This window comes from Gadus morhua, chromosome 14 (assembly GCF_902167405.1).
Source record: "Gadus morhua chromosome 14, gadMor3.0, whole genome shotgun sequence".
Taxonomy (NCBI): Eukaryota; Metazoa; Chordata; class Actinopteri; order Gadiformes; family Gadidae; genus Gadus; species Gadus morhua.
This window is the reverse complement of record NC_044061.1, coordinates 23,189,135-23,208,145: the sequence shown is the minus strand read 5'-3', so window position 1 is coordinate 23,208,145 and position 19,011 is coordinate 23,189,135. Positions and strand designations below refer to the sequence as shown.

Here is a 19,011-nt window from a genome sequence, read left to right as displayed (position 1 = left end):
CACACCTTATGTTGCACACATGATGCTGCACACAGGACGCTATAAACATGCCGCTACACACGGAAGTCTGCACAGGCTACACACCCACACACCTCACGCGACACACCTCAGGCTATAAACATGACGCTACACACCTCACGCTACACACCTGTACACTACACACATTATGCTACACACGGAATGCTAAACCTCACTCTACACAGCTCATGCTACACACAGAACTCTACACAGCTACACACAGAGCGCTACACACAGAGCGCTACACAGAGCGCTACAAACAGAACTCTAAACAGCTACACACAGAGCGCTACACACATGGTGCTAAACACAGAACGCTAAAAACGGAAAGCTACACATAGAATGCTACACACAGAATGCTAAAAACAGAAAGCTACACATAGACCGCTACACAAAGAACGCAGTCTTCTGACTTTGGCATGAAAACGTCTATTACGTATTTCTTCATGGAAGGAGGGGTCGAATCCAAAGGAATAGCTTTAAAGAGACTTTATTTGTATAAAGTATTTTCGGTATGGTAAACTGATGCTCTGAAGTAAAGAGAGATTGAAGATGTGTTCTAAGCACGTGCGAGAGTGTTCTCCTAGCTGATCCTAGCCACAAACCCACGTATGTCTAATCGCTGCCGAGAGAGCTCTAAAGTTTTCGTGGCCAGGTGGTCTTCTTTATGGACTCAGCGAGGACCGGAAGACTTGGAGAGGAACCGGTGTGACGTAATCCTCGGTTTTCCTCGCCTGGTCTGTGATGCTGCCCTCTGTGGCTAAAGTATCTATTGCAGCCTTCAGTAATGTCCTGCTTTCCCTTGTGGCTATGTGTAGTATTTACGGCTTATATATTTGGTCCTACCCCCTATTGGTTAAGTGAGGGAAATACAGCTTGTGTTCCTAAAATACGTAACAGTCCCTCCTTGGTCATCTTAGATGACCATACAATAATATTTTAGATCATAAACACCATTTACCACACCGAAAACATAGTCAAAGTAGAATCTATCATCAACACCATCAACCGTCGCGGAAAGACCTCTTGAAGAGAGGGGAAAAACCACTACGCGTCCCCATAATACTGAGACGGCATTCACGTTGTGGGTCTTGTTGAAAATACAGGTCATTATTTAACAATACAACAATGAACATGAATCTTGTTATCATACAATCACATGGCCAAACAGCACACAAACAAAACTATCAATAGAAATCCTGAGCTAATACTTTTGGTCATGTGCTACAAGGTCATAAAATATTCAACAGGTGCGAAAGTAACGTAAAAATTGATGGTCATAACACAATTTTAAAATTTCAAAATGATTGATAAACTAAAATGGATTTGGGGGGTTCAGGTGATCTTCGTGTATTGGTCCGCCGGTTCATGTGGGTGGTTTGGGCATGGATTTGGGGGTTCAGGTGATCTTCGTGTATTGGTCCGCCGGTTCATGTGGGTGGTTTGGGCATGGATTTGGGGGTTCAGGTGATCTTCGTGTATTGGTGTGCCGGTTCCTGTGGGTGGTTTGGGCATGGATTTGGGGAGTTCAAGTGATCTTCGTGTATTGGTGTGCCGGTTCCTGTGGGTGGTTTGGGCATGGATTTGGGGAGTTCAAGTGATCTTCGTGTATTGGTGTGCCGGTTCCTGTGGGTGGTTTGGGCATGGATTTGGGGAGTTCAAGTGATCTTCGTGTATTGGTGTGCCGGTTCCTGTGGGTGGTTTGGGCATGGATTTGGGGAGTTCATTGTTTTTTCTGTCGCCGTCGGGTCTGTAATTCATGAACCCAAGACTCGTCCCTCCTTGTCAAGGGCTCATCTCAGAGAGGTTACTCCTACACCATGGGAGCCTCCCCACAGGTTCTCCGTCGTCGTGTCAGCAACAGGTGGCCTGTAAAACAATCGTCTCAAGGAAGATCAACAGTACCATTATCAATGCAGCGATTCAGAAATAACGGGTTGCATTCGCAACACTATACAATAACAAACAGCCTGGTATGGTTGTTGGAAATGTGTTATTCAAGTAAATCCGGGATATTGATTATCTTATATACAGGCGCTTCTACTAGAATAGTATAGGTGTTGACTATTCTACATATTACAGCTGGATATGGTCGGGCCCCTCAGGTGATGTATCATTCACTTTCATCGGATCATATCTGATCCCCATGTAAGCCTGAATGGCACTTGGCGCTTCTGTAGCGCCCACTGCTGTGGGGATCAGCAGATGCAGTAGCCCTCGTGCGCAGGGAATACAACAGCAGCCGGTGACAATTAACACGGTCTCTGCATTTATTCCCGCGACGGGCACTTACTGGATCATGCTTTTCCACCTCCCAAACATATTCTCCATCCAACCTGTGAAAGGGTCATTAATGCCGGAGTTCTCTGCCAATTCTAACCTGAGGGATTGTAATTATGCCAGTAACCCATCCAGAGCTGTGTTATTGGGGATAAAGTTGGCCTACAAGACGTTGTGCCTATCGCATTTATCCCTCCTTGCTCTGTCAATAACATTTCCATATATATACATATTCCTTTTAACTTTATCTGTTAAACTGAACGAAGTGTTGCTGATTATGATACATGTAATTTATCTAAACAATATATATATACATAATTTTTATATGGTGGACAAGCAAAACAGAACCAATTCAACTCCTGCCGTTATTTGATCTCCTCATGTGACTGCTCCTTGCTCGGCGGAGGCAGTTTATCGGCTCCGGGTGTGTCTGCATCTGGTTCTGGAACTTTTGTTTCTATTGTAGAAATACAAACTCATGTACAGCAGTTAGTTGTTCAAAAACATTTCCTATAATTCTATTTTTAATTTTTCTAATGGAAGTCCATTATGGGACCCTAGAAATGTAAGTGTAAGCATGAATCTAACCGTAAGCATTAGGTGCAAAGTTAGCTGTGTCAGAGTGATACACTGTACTCACCTTGCTTCTGGAAACATAGGACCTGAAAATTGTATGCGTTTCAAAAATGTTTGTATTATAATTGATCTATTTAGTGCTTGTGCGGATTTTAAATTTTTGTTTTGAGTGTCCCATTCCTTATTCTGAGCTGATTTCAACCTTCAACCTTGATTTAATATTCACACTACATCCCTCCTTGCGCATTGCTTCAGCCATGCGCATTAGAATTAACCAATCCTAACAACGGTGTAGTGCAACCAAGTTGAAGTTCCTTTCCTTAATCATCTGTACCTAAACCAATCCATTATGAAGATATATGAAGACCAGTACATACAAAACCAAAGGTCGATAGTTGTGGGTCTATGCAGCCGTCTTGAGACCACGCTGTAGTTAAATGCAGTAAACCGTAAATGTTTCATGAGTCAGATGCGCCGTAACTTATCAGAGTAAAAATAAATATCAGACTATGAGACGCTGACGTTGTATCAAAGCGTTACAGCAGTAGCAGTGGCATTTGAAAGGTTAACCCTCTACTGCTGAATCTAAATTGAGCCTATGTTGTCCCTGGCGAGCAGATGTATTGCTAATCCCTTTCCTATCTTATAAACCTAAAAAGATGAAAAAAGGGAAATTAGAAAGTTAAAATTTGTATGTTCAATATCACTTCTTTGTAACCGTATCTGGTTCCAACAGCTACCTTTATTATACTACCCGATTGTCCTACACTATATGCACATCTGGGCATTAAATATAGGGTGATATTCTAAAACAAAACAAAACCTGAACCTAAAATAAAAATTCAGAAGTTATTGGATAAAGCCAAGTTATTGAAAGTTAATTATAACGAACCATTTTCTAATTATCTTAGTTTTATATGTGGTATGCTTTCAATATCCCCTCGTGTATGTAACAGTCGAGTAACCTCCATTATTTTGGTGGCTCTGGCACACACAAGAGGACATTTACACATGGTATATGAATCCACCATTTGTTTTCATTCTATATTTTACTTATTTTTATTTTCATTTTATTTTTATCTCTATATACACATTCGTAAGAAAAGCACGAACGAAGATGCATCATAACATGCATCAACAGACCTAAAAATAAGCATATTATTCAACAATTTGAGACCTCAGATGGGATTTCTTCCTGCGGAGCCCTTCATTTTCTAAAGGGTCCGCAGAGAGGTCTGTTGAGTGGCAAGGAGTTCTTACACATTCAGAAGTGTTGCTGAGGACAGCTGCCTCACAACAAACCAAAAGCCTTTTTTAACCATATGGTCATCTAAGTCATCATTCCTTAAGATGTCATAAATATGGGGTTGGCCGTTCCTTATCACTTGCGTTTCTCTGCGCTTCTCTGGGGATAAAGGATAACGGGCCCAAACCAACACAGGACCACAAAGGAGCAGAGTGAGAACTGATTTCCACTAACCTCAAAGGATTTTGAACGACCCTGCAGAATAACAGGGTGACAAGACCACATGGGAAAATACAAACATACAAAACTTAAATTTGAACATTATCAAAAATATCTTAATATTAAAAATCTGCATTTCAATATTAGGCATCATACTTCTGTTGTTACCGTAACGTTTTTTATAGTTTGAAATATATATTTTAATCGTTCTTATTTTGGCTTTTTCGGACCTCGTCAGGTTTGTTGAACTATGCATTTCTACCGCTTGTCCTCAGGATCCTCTATTGGGGGGGACTCTTCTGCTCTCCTATGAGGCAGGTTATCCCAAAACTCTTCTAATAAGAATTCCCAGGCCTGGTTAATCCCCGGACTTCTGTGGACGAGCGGTATGCATGCTATGGACAACTTTAAAGGCTAACCGTTCATGATGCGGAGTTTAGATAATTATTCCTATCTTAAGATCACCGTGTAACTGTCGTATAGGGATCTGGTTTGATGCAAGACCCCTGGGTTGGTGTCCTTTTGTAGGACTTCTTTCGGTTCTGGAATCCGGCATTCCTAATTGTTGAATACAAGATATTGCATGCATATTGGTGGTATGATATTATATCTATTGCAATCGCTCCAATGGAAGCAATAGTTGACCTTTGAACACCTCACGCAGTGTTATTCAGTCTATTCGTATGTAGTAGCTGATTATAGTAGAATTTAACCCATGTACCTTTAATATTCGCAAAAAACGTATTGTAATTGTGTCTACCGCAGTTGAGCTAACTCCCTCCTTGGGCACCGTTTAAAACCATGTGCACCATTTATTAATTAGACATATTATTCTAGCAGTTGAACCCCGTGTCTATTTGAACCAGCCTGGTTCTCTACCTGTCTTGCTACACAAAACGCATGTTGAATAGACAGAAGCGCTCAGCAACCTGAAAAAAAATAATAATTACTGTCCGTGTGTTTGGCATTCGTTCTTATACTGCCATTTCCTGGAGAGAGAAAGAATTAAGATCAATGCAGAGAAGTAAAAAGATGAGTGTTTGGCAACTATAATGCTTGTGTTGCCACCTTGTGTTGCTTGTGTTGCCACCTCCTAAAGAGAAATGAGAATTAATATTTTATGCACAGAAGTAAAATGATGATCGTGGGCAACTGATCGTTGTGTTGCCACTCCCTGATTAGAAAAGAGAATATTTGTAGTAATGTTAACGATTAAAAATGATGAATGTCGGGCATCCATTACTGCTCGGGTTGCCAAGGCCTGACGAGAAAAGAGAACAAATTTAGTACGAATGCAAGAGATCGGCTACTTGGAAAGCTGGGGGTCGTCTAGTTGGGACTCATAATAGTTATATATTTGTGGTACATTTGGAGATGTTGAGATGTAATTGGGAATAATCTCGTGTTAACGAGTAGGGGGCACTACCAAGAACTACAAATATGGCTGTGGTGCATACTACATACGTATCAGCCGACTACAGAAACTTCTTTGAGTTCTATCTGTCCGGCTGAAAATTGTGGTACCTTATAACATAAGGCTACCACTTAACCGCAATTTGTGTTCTCAATACACTATGGCTCTGCGCTGTGTGTACATTTATATGTAAACAAGTTATCGTTGTTAAAAATAGCGACAGAGAGAGAGATGTGTCGTGGGAGAGGCTGGGGGGTGGTCTTTATGATGAGGGTTTAGAGGGAGGAAGATTGGTGGTGGGGATGGGGTTCATTAAGACAGTGGAGGAGGAGACGCGGAGAAAGACGGGGTTGGAGTGAGAGAGAGATGGAAGGCCAGTGAGGGGACAGGGTGTTAGACTGGGCCTGGAGGGGGGGTGGTGGGGACTTTTACGAGTGTAAAGGGTTAGGAGGGACTTGTAGATTAATAATTCATCGTTTTTAATAACAAAATATCAACAGACTTGAATATAAAAGTAATCATGCAGTCTTGGATGTTATTAGCGGATCATCAGATAGGTGGTATTTACTCTGACCGTCCGCAATGGAGCTATTGCTTAGGAACACAGACCGTGCCGGCCTCAGGAAAGTTCAGAAGAATGGGAGAAGTTAAAGATAATAATGATTGGAACTCTCGTTAATGTTCTTTTGTGGCTCGATCTTCACAGAGACCGACAGTGGAGGACCTTACCTCGCACCCATAACCATGAACAATCGTTAACGACAAGTACTCAAAACGACGCCAGTGGGGCATTTAAGACAAAGCTATTCTGTGGGGAAGGGGGGGGGGGGGGGGGGGGGGGGGGGGGAAAAGGGTGGGGAGGGAATTCACGAGAGGGGGTTTAGGCGGGAGGAAGAGACGAGGAGATCTACGAAGGGGGGGATTTGGGGGGGTTGGATTCACTACCAAGAACTACAAATATGGCTGCGGTGCAAACTACATGCGTATCAGCTGACTACAGAAACTTCTCAGAGTTCTATCTGTCCGGCTGAAAACGGTGCTACCTTATGGCATAAGGCTACCACTTAACCGCAATTTGTGTTCTTAATACACTCTGTTTCTGCGCTTTGTGTAAATTTATATGTACACAGATAGCCCTATGAGATCCTTGGATGATAAGGGGAACTACAAATAGAAGTCATTGTTGTTAAAAATAGCGACAGAGAGAGAGATAGAGAGAGGTGATGTGGGAAGGGTGGGGGTTCGTTCTATTCTCTGGGGAAGGGGGGGGGGGGGGTCTTTATGAGGGGGGGTCTTTATGAGGGGGGGGGGGGGGAGATAGGGACTAAAGGATGGGGAAGGAATTTAAGGGGTGAGGGAGGGCCTATCTTTAGACAGGCAGGCAGACAGAGAGAAAGAGCGAGGAATTGGGAGTTACAAGATTGTACAACGTTAATTACTTTTCAATATTCCATATTGAAACTGTGGAACAACCTTCCTGGTTGCCCAAAAGCAATATGTCTGTACAAACAAAGTGGATTTACAGATTTATCACATGTATACATAAATATTGTTCTCCCATAGATGTTGAATTCTATTAGTTACAAAACTATAGCCAAAATATTATGCGTCAGAAACTATTGCTTTACCGATGGTTTTCAACTTAATGCTATGGATTTATTGATTCGTAGAGGATGAGGGCACTTAATGAGCGTGCGGAATACCTCAAATATTGGAATGAAATATACAATATAATACTTCCAGCTATTGACTAGTGAAATGTGACAATTATATACAATTGGCTGAATAAGTAACTGCCAAAACATTGTTATTATTTGAAACAGATGGATTTTTAAGGGAATATTTTTATGGAGAGAGAACATATTTCTAGAGACAGACAGACAGACAGAGCACACCGGGGGTCCCTTTGTGCAGGCTACCATTGCCTTATCAAAACACCCAGGTCAAAAATGACACTTGTTGTCTTCAATAAGTGTGTGCTGAGAGAGAGAGAGAGAGAGAGAGAGAGAGAGAGAGAGAGAGAGAGAGAGAGAGAGAGAGAGAGAGAGAGAGAGAGAGAGAGAGAGAGAGAGAGAGAGAGAGAGAGAGAGAGAGAGAGAGAGAGAGAGAGAGAGAGAGAGAGAGAGAGAGAGAGAGAGAATGTAACACTTAAGTCGAGGCCCCCTGTTGCTCTTGAGCAATGGCGTTTGTTTCAAAAAGGGCTCCGACTACAAAGACTGTGGAGGTACGAACAAAGGAAACGCACGTTTCCAAGACGCGTTGTCCCTTTAAATCGTACACCACGTGGTACATCCAAAATGCTGCAGAAACAAACTAGTTTTGGATCTCTATAAGAAGTATGAGATTCCAGCAAGTTTGTCCCCACGGCGGGTTAGCGAGGGACTTGATAGCAGATGGGTTGTACTGCGTAAGTGCTACCTCTACGGCTGCGTTTTATACTAACCAAAATTGCACATTAGATGTTACATGAACCGGGCTGTGAGGAATCAATTAGATTTGAACTCCTTGGCTAACGCCGGCCAAGCCTCCGGTTCAATATGCAACTAAGCTAGATTAACGTTAAAAACCTGACCTTTCCTCGCCCCGCCGTAAGAGTTCGGAAGTTTATGGTCGGTAATAAATATACCTTATGGTGGCCCGGCTGAACTCGAAGCTTATCACCAAATAAATAACACTTAACCACAGGTAATACGTCTCCCACGTTGGTACAAACATTTAGATCTAATCAGGATTGGATACAGTCTATCTACAAACCCATATAAAACACACTCCCAGCCCTTTACTTCGTGAGCTCGTTATTCAATTTCAATCTGTTAGCGTATCCTAGGCCGTTCGTCTAACCGGCTGTATGAATTTAAACCAGTCCGAGATTACACGTCCCCGCAACCAGTCGAAGGCAGTACAAGCTATTCACCTAATGTTACTAATCTAACTATACAGAGTTTAGTCATTGACAACAGGTTCTGTTTACCTTTCTTGTGGCGCCTGTAAGTAGCTTGTACTGCTCCCGACGGCCCCGCGGTCGCAAGTCTCGGTCCGGAACTTTCCAATCACGTCAGGGCTTCACCAAATTGCAATGTACTTATTGGAAAGAGGGGTCGAATCCAAAGGAATAGCTTTAAAGAGACTTTATTTGTATAAAGTATTTTCGGTATGGTAAACTGATGCTCTGAAGTAAAGAGAGATTGAAGATGTGTTCTAAGCACGTGCGAGAGTGTTCTCCTAGCTGATCCTAGCCACAAACCCACGTATGTCTAATCGCTGCCGAGAGAGCTCTAAAGTTTTCGTGGCCAGGTGGTCTTCTTTATGGACTCAGCGAGGACCGGAAGACTTGGAGAGGAACCGGTGTGACGTAATCCTCGGTTTTCCTCGCCTGGTCTGTGATGCTGCCCTCTGTGGCTAAAGTATCTATTGCAGCCTTCAGTAATGTCCTGCTTTCCCTTGTGGCTATGTGTAGTATTTACGGCTTATATATTTGGTCCTACCCCCTATTGGTTAAGTGAGGGAAATACAGCTTGTGTTCCTAAAATACGTAACACGTCTGAATGCGTCACAACAGATCCCTGCAGAGGGACCTTAAGAGTCAGGACTGTCCATTGAAGCCGAGCCCTCCCCGACATCGTAATGGCGCTGACGCTCCCTACCTTTTCCCCTCAGATCGTGAAGGTGCTGAACCTGTACACCCCGGTCAACGAGTTCGAGGAGAGGGTGTCCGTGTCCTTCATCAGGACCATCCAGGTACTTCACCGCACACACGTCTCTTTTGTACAGATCTATTTTAGGATCATTCTTAGACGTTTTAAGTGGTTTTACATAGTGATTGGTACATGGCCGTATACTTTGTATGATGCCATAGTATTTATAGTCTAAGTTGTATGTTTTATAGTTTGTAATGCTTGGCTTAGTTAAAGGTCCCATGACATGCCACCAGGTGTGAGTTTGATTATCCGTTACAAGATGTTTTGAAAATCTGCCCCTTATGACATCACAAGGGGGCGTGTGCACATACTGTGTGCTTGGTAGATCAGTCTTCCAGCCTACCCAGTGGACTGTAGCAAACGTGGCTCAATCTATCCGTCAGACATCTAGGTGGACACGCCCACTTGTGATGTCATAAGGGGCAGGTTTTCAAAACGGCGTGTAACTGCTAATCGCACGCACACCTGGTGGCATGTCATGGGACCTTTAACACCTCAAAATACAAACAAATGGATGTCCTGTGGCCTCTGAGAGGACTTGGCCTGCCTTGCTTTATTGACGTCTCTACGGGGTTTATTCTTCGTCATTTCCCTGTACCCTCGTCCTCGCCCGCAGACCCGTTTGCGCGGCCGCTGCGAGTCGCCCCAGCTGCTCATGGACACCAAGGTCATCTACCCGGTGACCTTCCCCTTCAACCCCTCCGCCCTGGCCCTGGAGACCATCCAGATCCCCAGCTCCCTCAACCTGGGCTTCCTGGTCCGGGTCTAGACCCAGGACACACACACACACACACACACACACACACACACACACACACACACACACACACACACACACACACACACACACACACACACACACACACACACACACACACACACACACACACACACACACACCTTGAGACATACACACGCACACCTTGAGACATACACACACACGCGCGCGGGCACACCCATACAATCGCAAACACACACACACCTCTCCACACATACACACAAACACACATCTTGAGACACAAACACACACACACACACACGCAAACATAAACACACAAGCGTATATTATAAACACCCATTGGCACAATCACCATCTTCTCAAATGCATCTGTATAATACTCATACACATGCAGACAATTACACATTCATGAATACACGCAAACACAAACATATACACACAAAGTATACATATATAAATATAGATCTATAAATATCATTAATTAAATGTATCATTCTAGGATGTCCTATTTATTTATTGAGTATCACTAACCCGTGGTTTTCATGTGAATGCGTGTTGGATATTACACTAGTCCCACGATAGCTGCTTGTATGTCAGACAGCATTAACTTAAGCATTAGTACGTAGTGTGTACTAATAATTTGACATGTGGTTTTGAAACTAGCTGTTGGTCGTTGTTTAGCTTTGGTATCTTAGCGCAGAGCTCTTGGTTAGCTTCGCCCCGTAAAGCTCACGCCTCTGGGAGAGGAGCTGGAGCAGTGATGTAGCGTATTGCGGAGTGCGTTTTAGGAAGGATGAGGTGTGTTGAAGGTTTCAGAGCTTATTAGGAATCTCTGTGTTGAGAGCCATTGTTTAAGAGTAAACACTACACCCGTAACATAAAAACATATCAGCCCAAACTAAACGATCACAGACCAGCTCAACAAACTGAATTTCAAGCTTTTTGAGATCCAAGCTATATTGTTTTATAGTTAATGTAGTGTATTTATATTGTTAACTAATGTAGTTGACTATATAACGATATGTAACATTGAGAGTATTATCGGTACCACACACACACACACACACACACACACACACACACACACACACACACACACACACACACACACACACACACACACACACACACACACACACACACACACACATTACTATGACCAGCTCAAAATAAATTATTTCAGTATTATTATTGTTGTTGCGGACGGTGAGATTGGTCTTCCCTCAGGAGCTTGTTGTCCTAGCGCTTCTGGACACGTCCACTGTTGCATGTTTTATGTCCACTGTTACATTCATGTTGCTTTGTGTTTTATTTATTCCATCACCGCTCTGTTTTGGACCTCTTGCGTTACCTGCCTCAAACCCACCTGTAAAGACCCTCATGCCTTCCCAATCTGTGGCCAAAAAAGGAACAAAGTCAGCTTTTATGTCCCAAAACGGTTTTGTTTATTTCTCTGTAAGTTGACTAATTTTTTTTTGTGTTGAAATAACCCAGTCCCTTGCCTTGTATTTGGAGGACTGTGACGCTAGCTTGGTACAGGTGGTTTAGCTTTGAAGGTAGCTGGCCTATAGGACAGGACTTAGTTGTTTACCTGCTAAATTCCCATGCTGTTCCCCTCTTACTCTGGTCTATTCTCCAGTGGAAAACCAAAGGTGTCTCACTGTCTACCAAGTCCTGGAGCATCTACCTTCACAGCTTGTTACTTGGTGGAAACACAATTACATGAGCAAGATATCTGGCTAGCCTGCTTTCAGCCGGCCTTTGCTTGGCATGACTTCCACGGACACACAGTAATATATCAGCTAGTTACTCAGAACCTAATTTGGTATTCATTTATCTCGGATTTAATATGGCGAACACAAGAAGAAACACTGTCTAGATTAGGGGTTTTATGAAGTCTGCCCATTGTTTTGTGATAATTAGACCCTTGTGTTGAAGGCCTTCTAGTCTCCTATATCATTACCTTATGCATCCTTACTATTCATCCCACTAACAGTAGTATTCACCGAAAACCAATTATGCCTGTACACATTAGTTTGAACCTTGATTGCCCTTTGACCTCACCCTTTTACAAGATAATTTCATTTTGGTAGGCGTGTCTCACATCAGGTCCCAAAAAAGTCACCAGCCAAAATGAGCTCCCTCGCTCTGAGTGGAGCTCTCAAAGGTGGATTTGGAGACTGCTGGTCGAAATACGGGTGCTGAGAAAGATATCTGACCAAACTGAAATATACAATTAAAAGCCAAGACTAGACCCTTCTCGCTCAGACAGGGACGAGCTAGAAATTATGATGTATTTTTGTTAATTATTTAGTTGTTGTTTTTTTATGTTGTGTGGTCTTTTAAATAAATACATACATACTGTCATATCTCATATCTTACCAGAGCTTTCGAAAATGCCATTTCCTTTTGCAAATGTATATTTTGAGGAACAATAGGCAGTTCCAGGTTTTGTTTAAATGGAGAAGACGTTTCTACATACTGGATGAAATGTAGAGCTAATGAACGATTTAACCATATGAATGTTCAGAAATTGTAAAAGATTCGTACGTCAATTTAAGCTGCACATGATTTGGGCAAGCCTTATCTGAATTATTTGCTATCTGAATGATTTCAACGAATCACTTGCAATGCTTTTATTCCATGTCTGTCAAAGCAGTATTTTTGTTGCTGGTTTTCACTGTAAAATGGATTTGAACATCTGCAAAATGTTCATTTTTTTTTCGATTCGGTGTCCTTTGTGCAAACATTACGTGTTTTTAGATATGTTACTTTGTTATGCTGTAGGTCATAATGCACTTTTTAAAAAAATATCGCAGACAACTTCCTATCAATGCAAATGGTCACATGTAAAAAAAGAAAAAAAAGATTCCACGCTGTCTTAAGCCTTTTTATTTCGTAGGTCCTCGCACCTCATTGCAGAGCGTCAAACACATTCCCTGCAGAGCTACGAAGAGGCTCTCCTCCCCTAGTTTAGCTCCCCCCGCTCCCTATTACGTGTTACACATAGTGAACTGTGAACGGCCCCCTTTTGTTTCAGCCAGACGCCCCCATAAGGGCATTGCTAGGCCGCGTGGAAAACCTGGCCTAGATTCAAAGGGAGAACCCTGTTCGCCGACTTTTGTCAAGCTGGCTCATCTCAACCCCGCCTAACCTGGGCTTCCCCCGGGGTCTGACTCTACATGCCGTTCCCTCGTTCACTTTTAGTTTTCTCCGACGGAGAGACTGCTGTATATTGAGGAGTACACACGATGAAGGATCATGTTATCATCAGCACTAGCTTCCACGCCGATACTTTGAAATCCCCAGACACCCGGCTGGGGAACATCCTTGTCTTCATCTGTGCTGCCTGGTACCGTACCGGTGCAGACCAGCTAAGACCGGTCGTCCCCACTCCCGCCTAGTCTCACGCCAAAACCCGTGTAAAAATTTGACAAACTTGACCGTTTGTAATTTCTGGTAGCTGTGCTTTGTGAATGTCTTCACCAATACGAAACTTTGAATACGTTTAAAATGTCAAATGTGTAAAAGTTAAATAAATGAATTCAGCATTGACTGTCAAGGAGAAGATGTCTTGTTTATTATTGATATCCTGAAGCCTTGTTGCTTTAAACTTTAGCAGTTTTCTTAGCAAGAAATGTTACAATTGCCAATTCGTTATGTTCCCTCAGTCCAATGTCATAACAATTTTTGACAACTGTAGGAATATATATGTTGTCTATGTTAACTGCATATTTTGTCAGCTATATTTGGCATAATCGATTTGAATCAATATTCAAAGCCTGCATAAAAAATATATAATGATTGGGAGTGCATGCCTCCAACAGAGCATGATGATAAAATAGCTCATATTTTCCAGTGAACAGGATACTGAGATTTGGATGTAATTATCTTAGTCCAACAATGCAGAAGTATTATAATTGTATTGAATTATTAAACCATGAATATACCTTTTTATCGACCAAGTGATATTGTGAAGGCCACCCATATTGTGAACACGTATCTTTTGAGGTCACCTGCCGGTCCTGGAGGTTACACAACTACACACAGAACGCTACACAACTACACACAGAATGCTACACGCAGAATGCTGCACAACTACACACAGAACGCTATACACGGAACGCCGCACAACTACACACCTGATGCTACACACCTGATGCTACACACGGAACGCTACACACCTTATGTTGCACACATGATGCTGCACACAGGACGCTATAAACATGCCGCTACACACGGAAGTCTGCACAGGCTACACTCAAAAAAATGAACTAGGGCATGTGTTTGATTAGCAAGCTAGAATTATGTTAACATGAAATGATTGAAACATGTTTTTCGTCATTACATGATTCATTCTTGTTCATAATAGCTGATTTTAAGAAAATGCAGATCAATTAGAAACATATATATCAATCCAATGTGAAGTGGATTAATCAAGACAATGACTGTTGTACTGTGAGCTATTGCGCATGCTCGTTCCCGCCCTTGACCGACCGGATGACACGGACTGATACGGACGACTAGCACTTGCTCCATATTTATCGTATAGCATCCTTCAATTTACGAGGTAAGTAATTCATATCTATAATCACGAATGTATATTATTTAACCGTGTGAGTGTTAAATTGTACTTATTAGCCCTTATGATACATTTCCCAAGTTTTCTCTGTCACTCGTTTCCTAGTTAGCGGTAAGTAGCTCAACTCCGCCTTGCTAGGTTTCTATAATTTACACCCATGGACCACCCGAGTATTCTCAAAGTTGATTTTCGTGCTTCGTATTGAAAGAAATGGCAATGTATGTGTATTCAACCACCACCGTGTGCATTGGTAGCGGGGAGTGCCACCACATAGTCATAGCCATGTTGCTAGCGCACGTGTGCATGGGTAGTGGGGGAGTGCTAGCACATGGTCATAGCCATGGTGTTAGTGCACGTGTGCATCAGTGTTCGTTGTGTTAATGACACGTTGGATCTTAGCTACAGAGGCGGGCCGTCAGGGCTAGCAAAGCCTTCTCTGCTGGACTAGAACCTTTCAGAACAATACATTATTTTTATTTGACATATAATTGATACCTTTGAATATATATATATTTTTTCATTCTATCTATTTTGCGACGAAGCGGCCGCGCGAACCCGACAAGCATGATTGGCCGGCCCACGGGAGGCCGCGGCCCCTATGGCATCTGCCCGAATGCCAGACCGTCCAGTCCGTCGCTGGCGCTAATATATATATTATCGTGCTGGAGGCAACGCAACTGAAGGAAGAATAAATAAATACGTATTTAGACTTATGTGAACAAACTTATTAAAATAGAATGAAAAAAAAAATATATATATATATATTAAAAGGTATCAATTATATATTTAATAAAAATAATGTATTGTTCCAGTGATGTTGCTAGGTACGAGTCCTGCGTCCCTGACGCATTAAAATCTGAAAGGACGCACAAAACTCACTATCCATGCGTCCCGGGGACGCATCTCATTTTCCCCATGAAAAACGATACATTGTGAACATTAAACAACTCGTGTTTAATCACAGTAACTGGCCGAAGAAACCTTCTTGTGAGCAGATCGGACAAGCGCTGTTTCAACCCTCTGCGCATCTACTCGGCGCAGACGTGATCCCCTGTACAAAGTATCGCGACATGCTAATTTAGCCGCTACCAAAACAACTAGCTCGTCACCGCTGATTTCATTTCAACAATTAAAAATACGAACTTCATAGTAAATAAACCCACGTTTCCACTGCTCGATGCTGTGCTCATTCGTGTCGAATGAGCAAATCAAACAGGATTTTTTTGCAATCCTTCTGATTGAATATATGTACATTTATGACAAAATCGTGAGGACTAGGCTTGTGACACACACACACACACACACAAATGTGGCGCTCGCGCGGTAATAGCTCATTGGCGCCACCTAGTGATCATTATGTGCAAATGCACAGCCTCTCATTAAAATGACTTAGGGGTCATTTGACCCCTCTTGCGGCGCTCGGAGTAAGTAAAAATGGCCCGGCGTTTCTAGTGTTAAACATGAACGGTTGAGTACTCCAGCTCTAACCATATCATACCACCATCAAGGAGTTTAACACTATTAATTTAATTTAAGAAATAGAATAATAATAAAAAAGAAACACATTTTTTAAACTGGGGAGTCGGGACCCATTGAATTTCTCAGGGACCCACCCAACTCGCCACCTGTGGGTCCCGGGGACTCACTACATTGAAAACCTATCAACATCACTGTTGTTCTGAAAGGTTCTAGTCCAGCAGAGAAGGCTTTGCTGGCCCTGACGGCCCGCCTCTGTAGCTAAGGTCCGTCCTATTTACTGGAGGAGTGAACGTTGTTTCATGTTTCCGTTGCATAAGAACCTTACGGGAGGGTAATGATTGGAAAATATGCATTTTGAATGTCCAAATAGCACCACCAACATTTTAGTCGCGTCTCATCTCTCATCTTCAGTTGCGTTGCCTCCAGCGCGATAATATATATATATTAGAGCCAGCGACGGTCTGGCATTCGGGCAGATGCCATGTTTATAACATTTTAAAACTGTTCATCTTTCTTTTTTTTTCACCAGAAATACATCAGAAAAGTAGCTGTCCCCCTGCTCAGATTTTTGTCTGCTGATACCTTTAGCCTCACATGGTAAGTTAATATTTGTATCAGATTGTTTATCCATTTGTACAAACACAAATAAACATAACATTAAGCTGATATCAGTGTTAAATAATTTTTGCAAACTGAATTTACTCATTCCTGAGGTTGCCTTATGAGTATTTGCTCACATTTTTTTATAAGGCCTTGCTGTTAACAGAGTTCCTTCAGTTTTATCTGTTCAACATTTGATACTACATTGTGCTGTTAATACAAACTCATCACCTGCATCAATATATAAGCTAAAATAAAAAGTCCACTTGCAAAATTCCTAGATTCTTCGCTCAGAAGATGTGTTAAAGTGCTGACCTGTAGCTTGCTATTTCATGTGAGGAAATGTAGTTTGCATGTTGTCTATGATCATATCTTAAATGTTTTAATGATGCTTGGAATAACAATATTGAGTCTCACTTATTTAGCAAAAAACAACAACAATAAAACCGCCATTAACGTGTTGTGTGGCATGCATGTGTGGGGGAGATGCAAAGTACTGTCCTTTTTCATCATAATAAATATCCTGCTTATTTATTTATTTATTTATCAAGATCACATTCCCTTGACATGTTGCATATGAATTATTTGCTAATCTTTATTTTTATTTTTTTTGTTACAGTGACCTGACCTCTATGTGGCAGTGCAGACATTGTGTAACCAGAGAGATTAGCAGGTACAAATTACTGAAACATTATAAACTACATCATCATTATGGGAGAGGCCAACAATATCAATGCATATATGTAAATTGTCCTTGCACATTCAGGACGTGGACTGGACTCCGAACCCATGTCTATAAAGCTCATTCATTCCAATCTACACAGACTGCGTTGAATTCAGTAACATTTAAATGTGAGGTATGCGGACGTAGTGACCTCTCTACTGAGAGGGACTTTTTTGTTCACATTGGGACACATCTGCGAAGTTGTGAGACGGTTGGTTGTGTATTTCTTGGATGCTCTTTCCAAACCAATATTATATTGGGGGGGAAGGAACTTTGGCTTTTTTTACCTGCGCGTGTGTACCTGCGTGTGTGTACCTGCGTTTTTTTTTTGTGCGTGTGCGTACCTGCGTGTGCGTAGCTGCGTGTGTGTACCTGCGTTTTTTTTTTGTGTGCGTCTGCGTGCCTGCGTCTGCGTGTGTGCGTCTGCGTGTGTGCGTACCTGCGTGTGTGTACCTGCGTGTACATGCATTTGGGTAAAAAAAATTGCGAGTGTGTGTGTGCACCTGCATTACATCGGTTTTTCAGACCAAATGTTGAATAAAATTGTAAAATTTGAATTTGTATGCTATCTATTATGCACATTTGTTCGTATACAATACATTCTTGTACTAGGAATGAAAGAAACACTTGCAAGATCAACATTAGTTAAACTGACAAACCCCACATGAATTACTACAACAAGGTGAAATTATGTTGGACTAAGTTGTTTGACCAATAATATAATACATTTAAATTGATTTGATAAAAAAAACCTGCAAATTAGTTTAATTTAAATATTAAAATTATGTTCAAATAACATGATTAAGGTTCGCTGACATAACATGATTTGTTTAGGTGGCATGATAAAATCATGTTGGTTCAATGAAGTACAAACAAATAAATTCAACAAGATGCAAATTAGTTGAATGAAAATATTAACATTATGTTCAACCTACACATGTACAATGTGTTCAAATAACATGATTAAGATTCGCTGACATAACATGATTTGTTTACGTGGAATTTAGGTGGCATGATAAAATCACGTTGATCCAATGATTTTTTTTTTTGAGTGTACACACCCACACACCTCACGCGACACACCTCAGGCTATAAACATGACGCTACACACCTCACGCTACACACCTGTACACTACACACATTATGCTACACACGGAATGCTAAACCTCACTCTACACAGCTCATGCTACACACAGAACTCTACACAGCTACACACAGAGCGCTACACACAGAGCGCTACACAGAGCGCTACAAACAGAACTCTAAACAGCTACACACAGAGCGCTACACACATGGTGCTAAACACAGAACGCTAAAAACGGAAAGCTACACATAGAATGCTACACACAGAATGCTAAATGCAGAATGCCTGTCATTATTTAACAATACAACAATGAACATGAATCTTGTTATCATACAATCACATGGCCAAACAG

The 19,011-nt window shown here is 41.9% G+C and overlaps 1 protein-coding gene and 1 long non-coding RNA gene across 15 annotated transcripts in view; both read left to right on the top strand.

Moving 5' to 3' along the window:
- myo5aa (myosin VAa) overlaps window positions 1-13,758 on the top strand; it is a 66,093-nt gene extending 52,335 nt beyond the window's left edge. For 11 of the 14 annotated variants that reach the window (XM_030377442.1, XM_030377441.1, XM_030377446.1 and 8 more), the window contains 2 exons: window positions 9,411-9,491; window positions 10,068-13,758. In XM_030377442.1, coding sequence (XP_030233302.1) covers window positions 9,411-9,491; window positions 10,068-10,220 — 234 coding nt within the window. In that variant the 3' untranslated portion in view covers window positions 10,221-13,758. The remainder of the gene's footprint in view (window positions 1-9,410; window positions 9,492-10,067) is intronic. The other 3 variants (XM_030377451.1, XM_030377452.1, XM_030377444.1) reach the window with 1 other exon arrangement.
- A 690-nt stretch (window positions 13,759-14,448) lies between these two features.
- On the top strand, window positions 14,449-17,808 carry LOC115558902 (uncharacterized). Its single transcript, XR_003979381.1, has 3 exons — window positions 14,449-14,760; window positions 16,781-16,848; window positions 17,471-17,808. It is a non-coding gene; the product is annotated as an uncharacterized LOC115558902 (long non-coding RNA).
- Window positions 17,809-19,011: the final 1,203 nt, after the last annotated feature.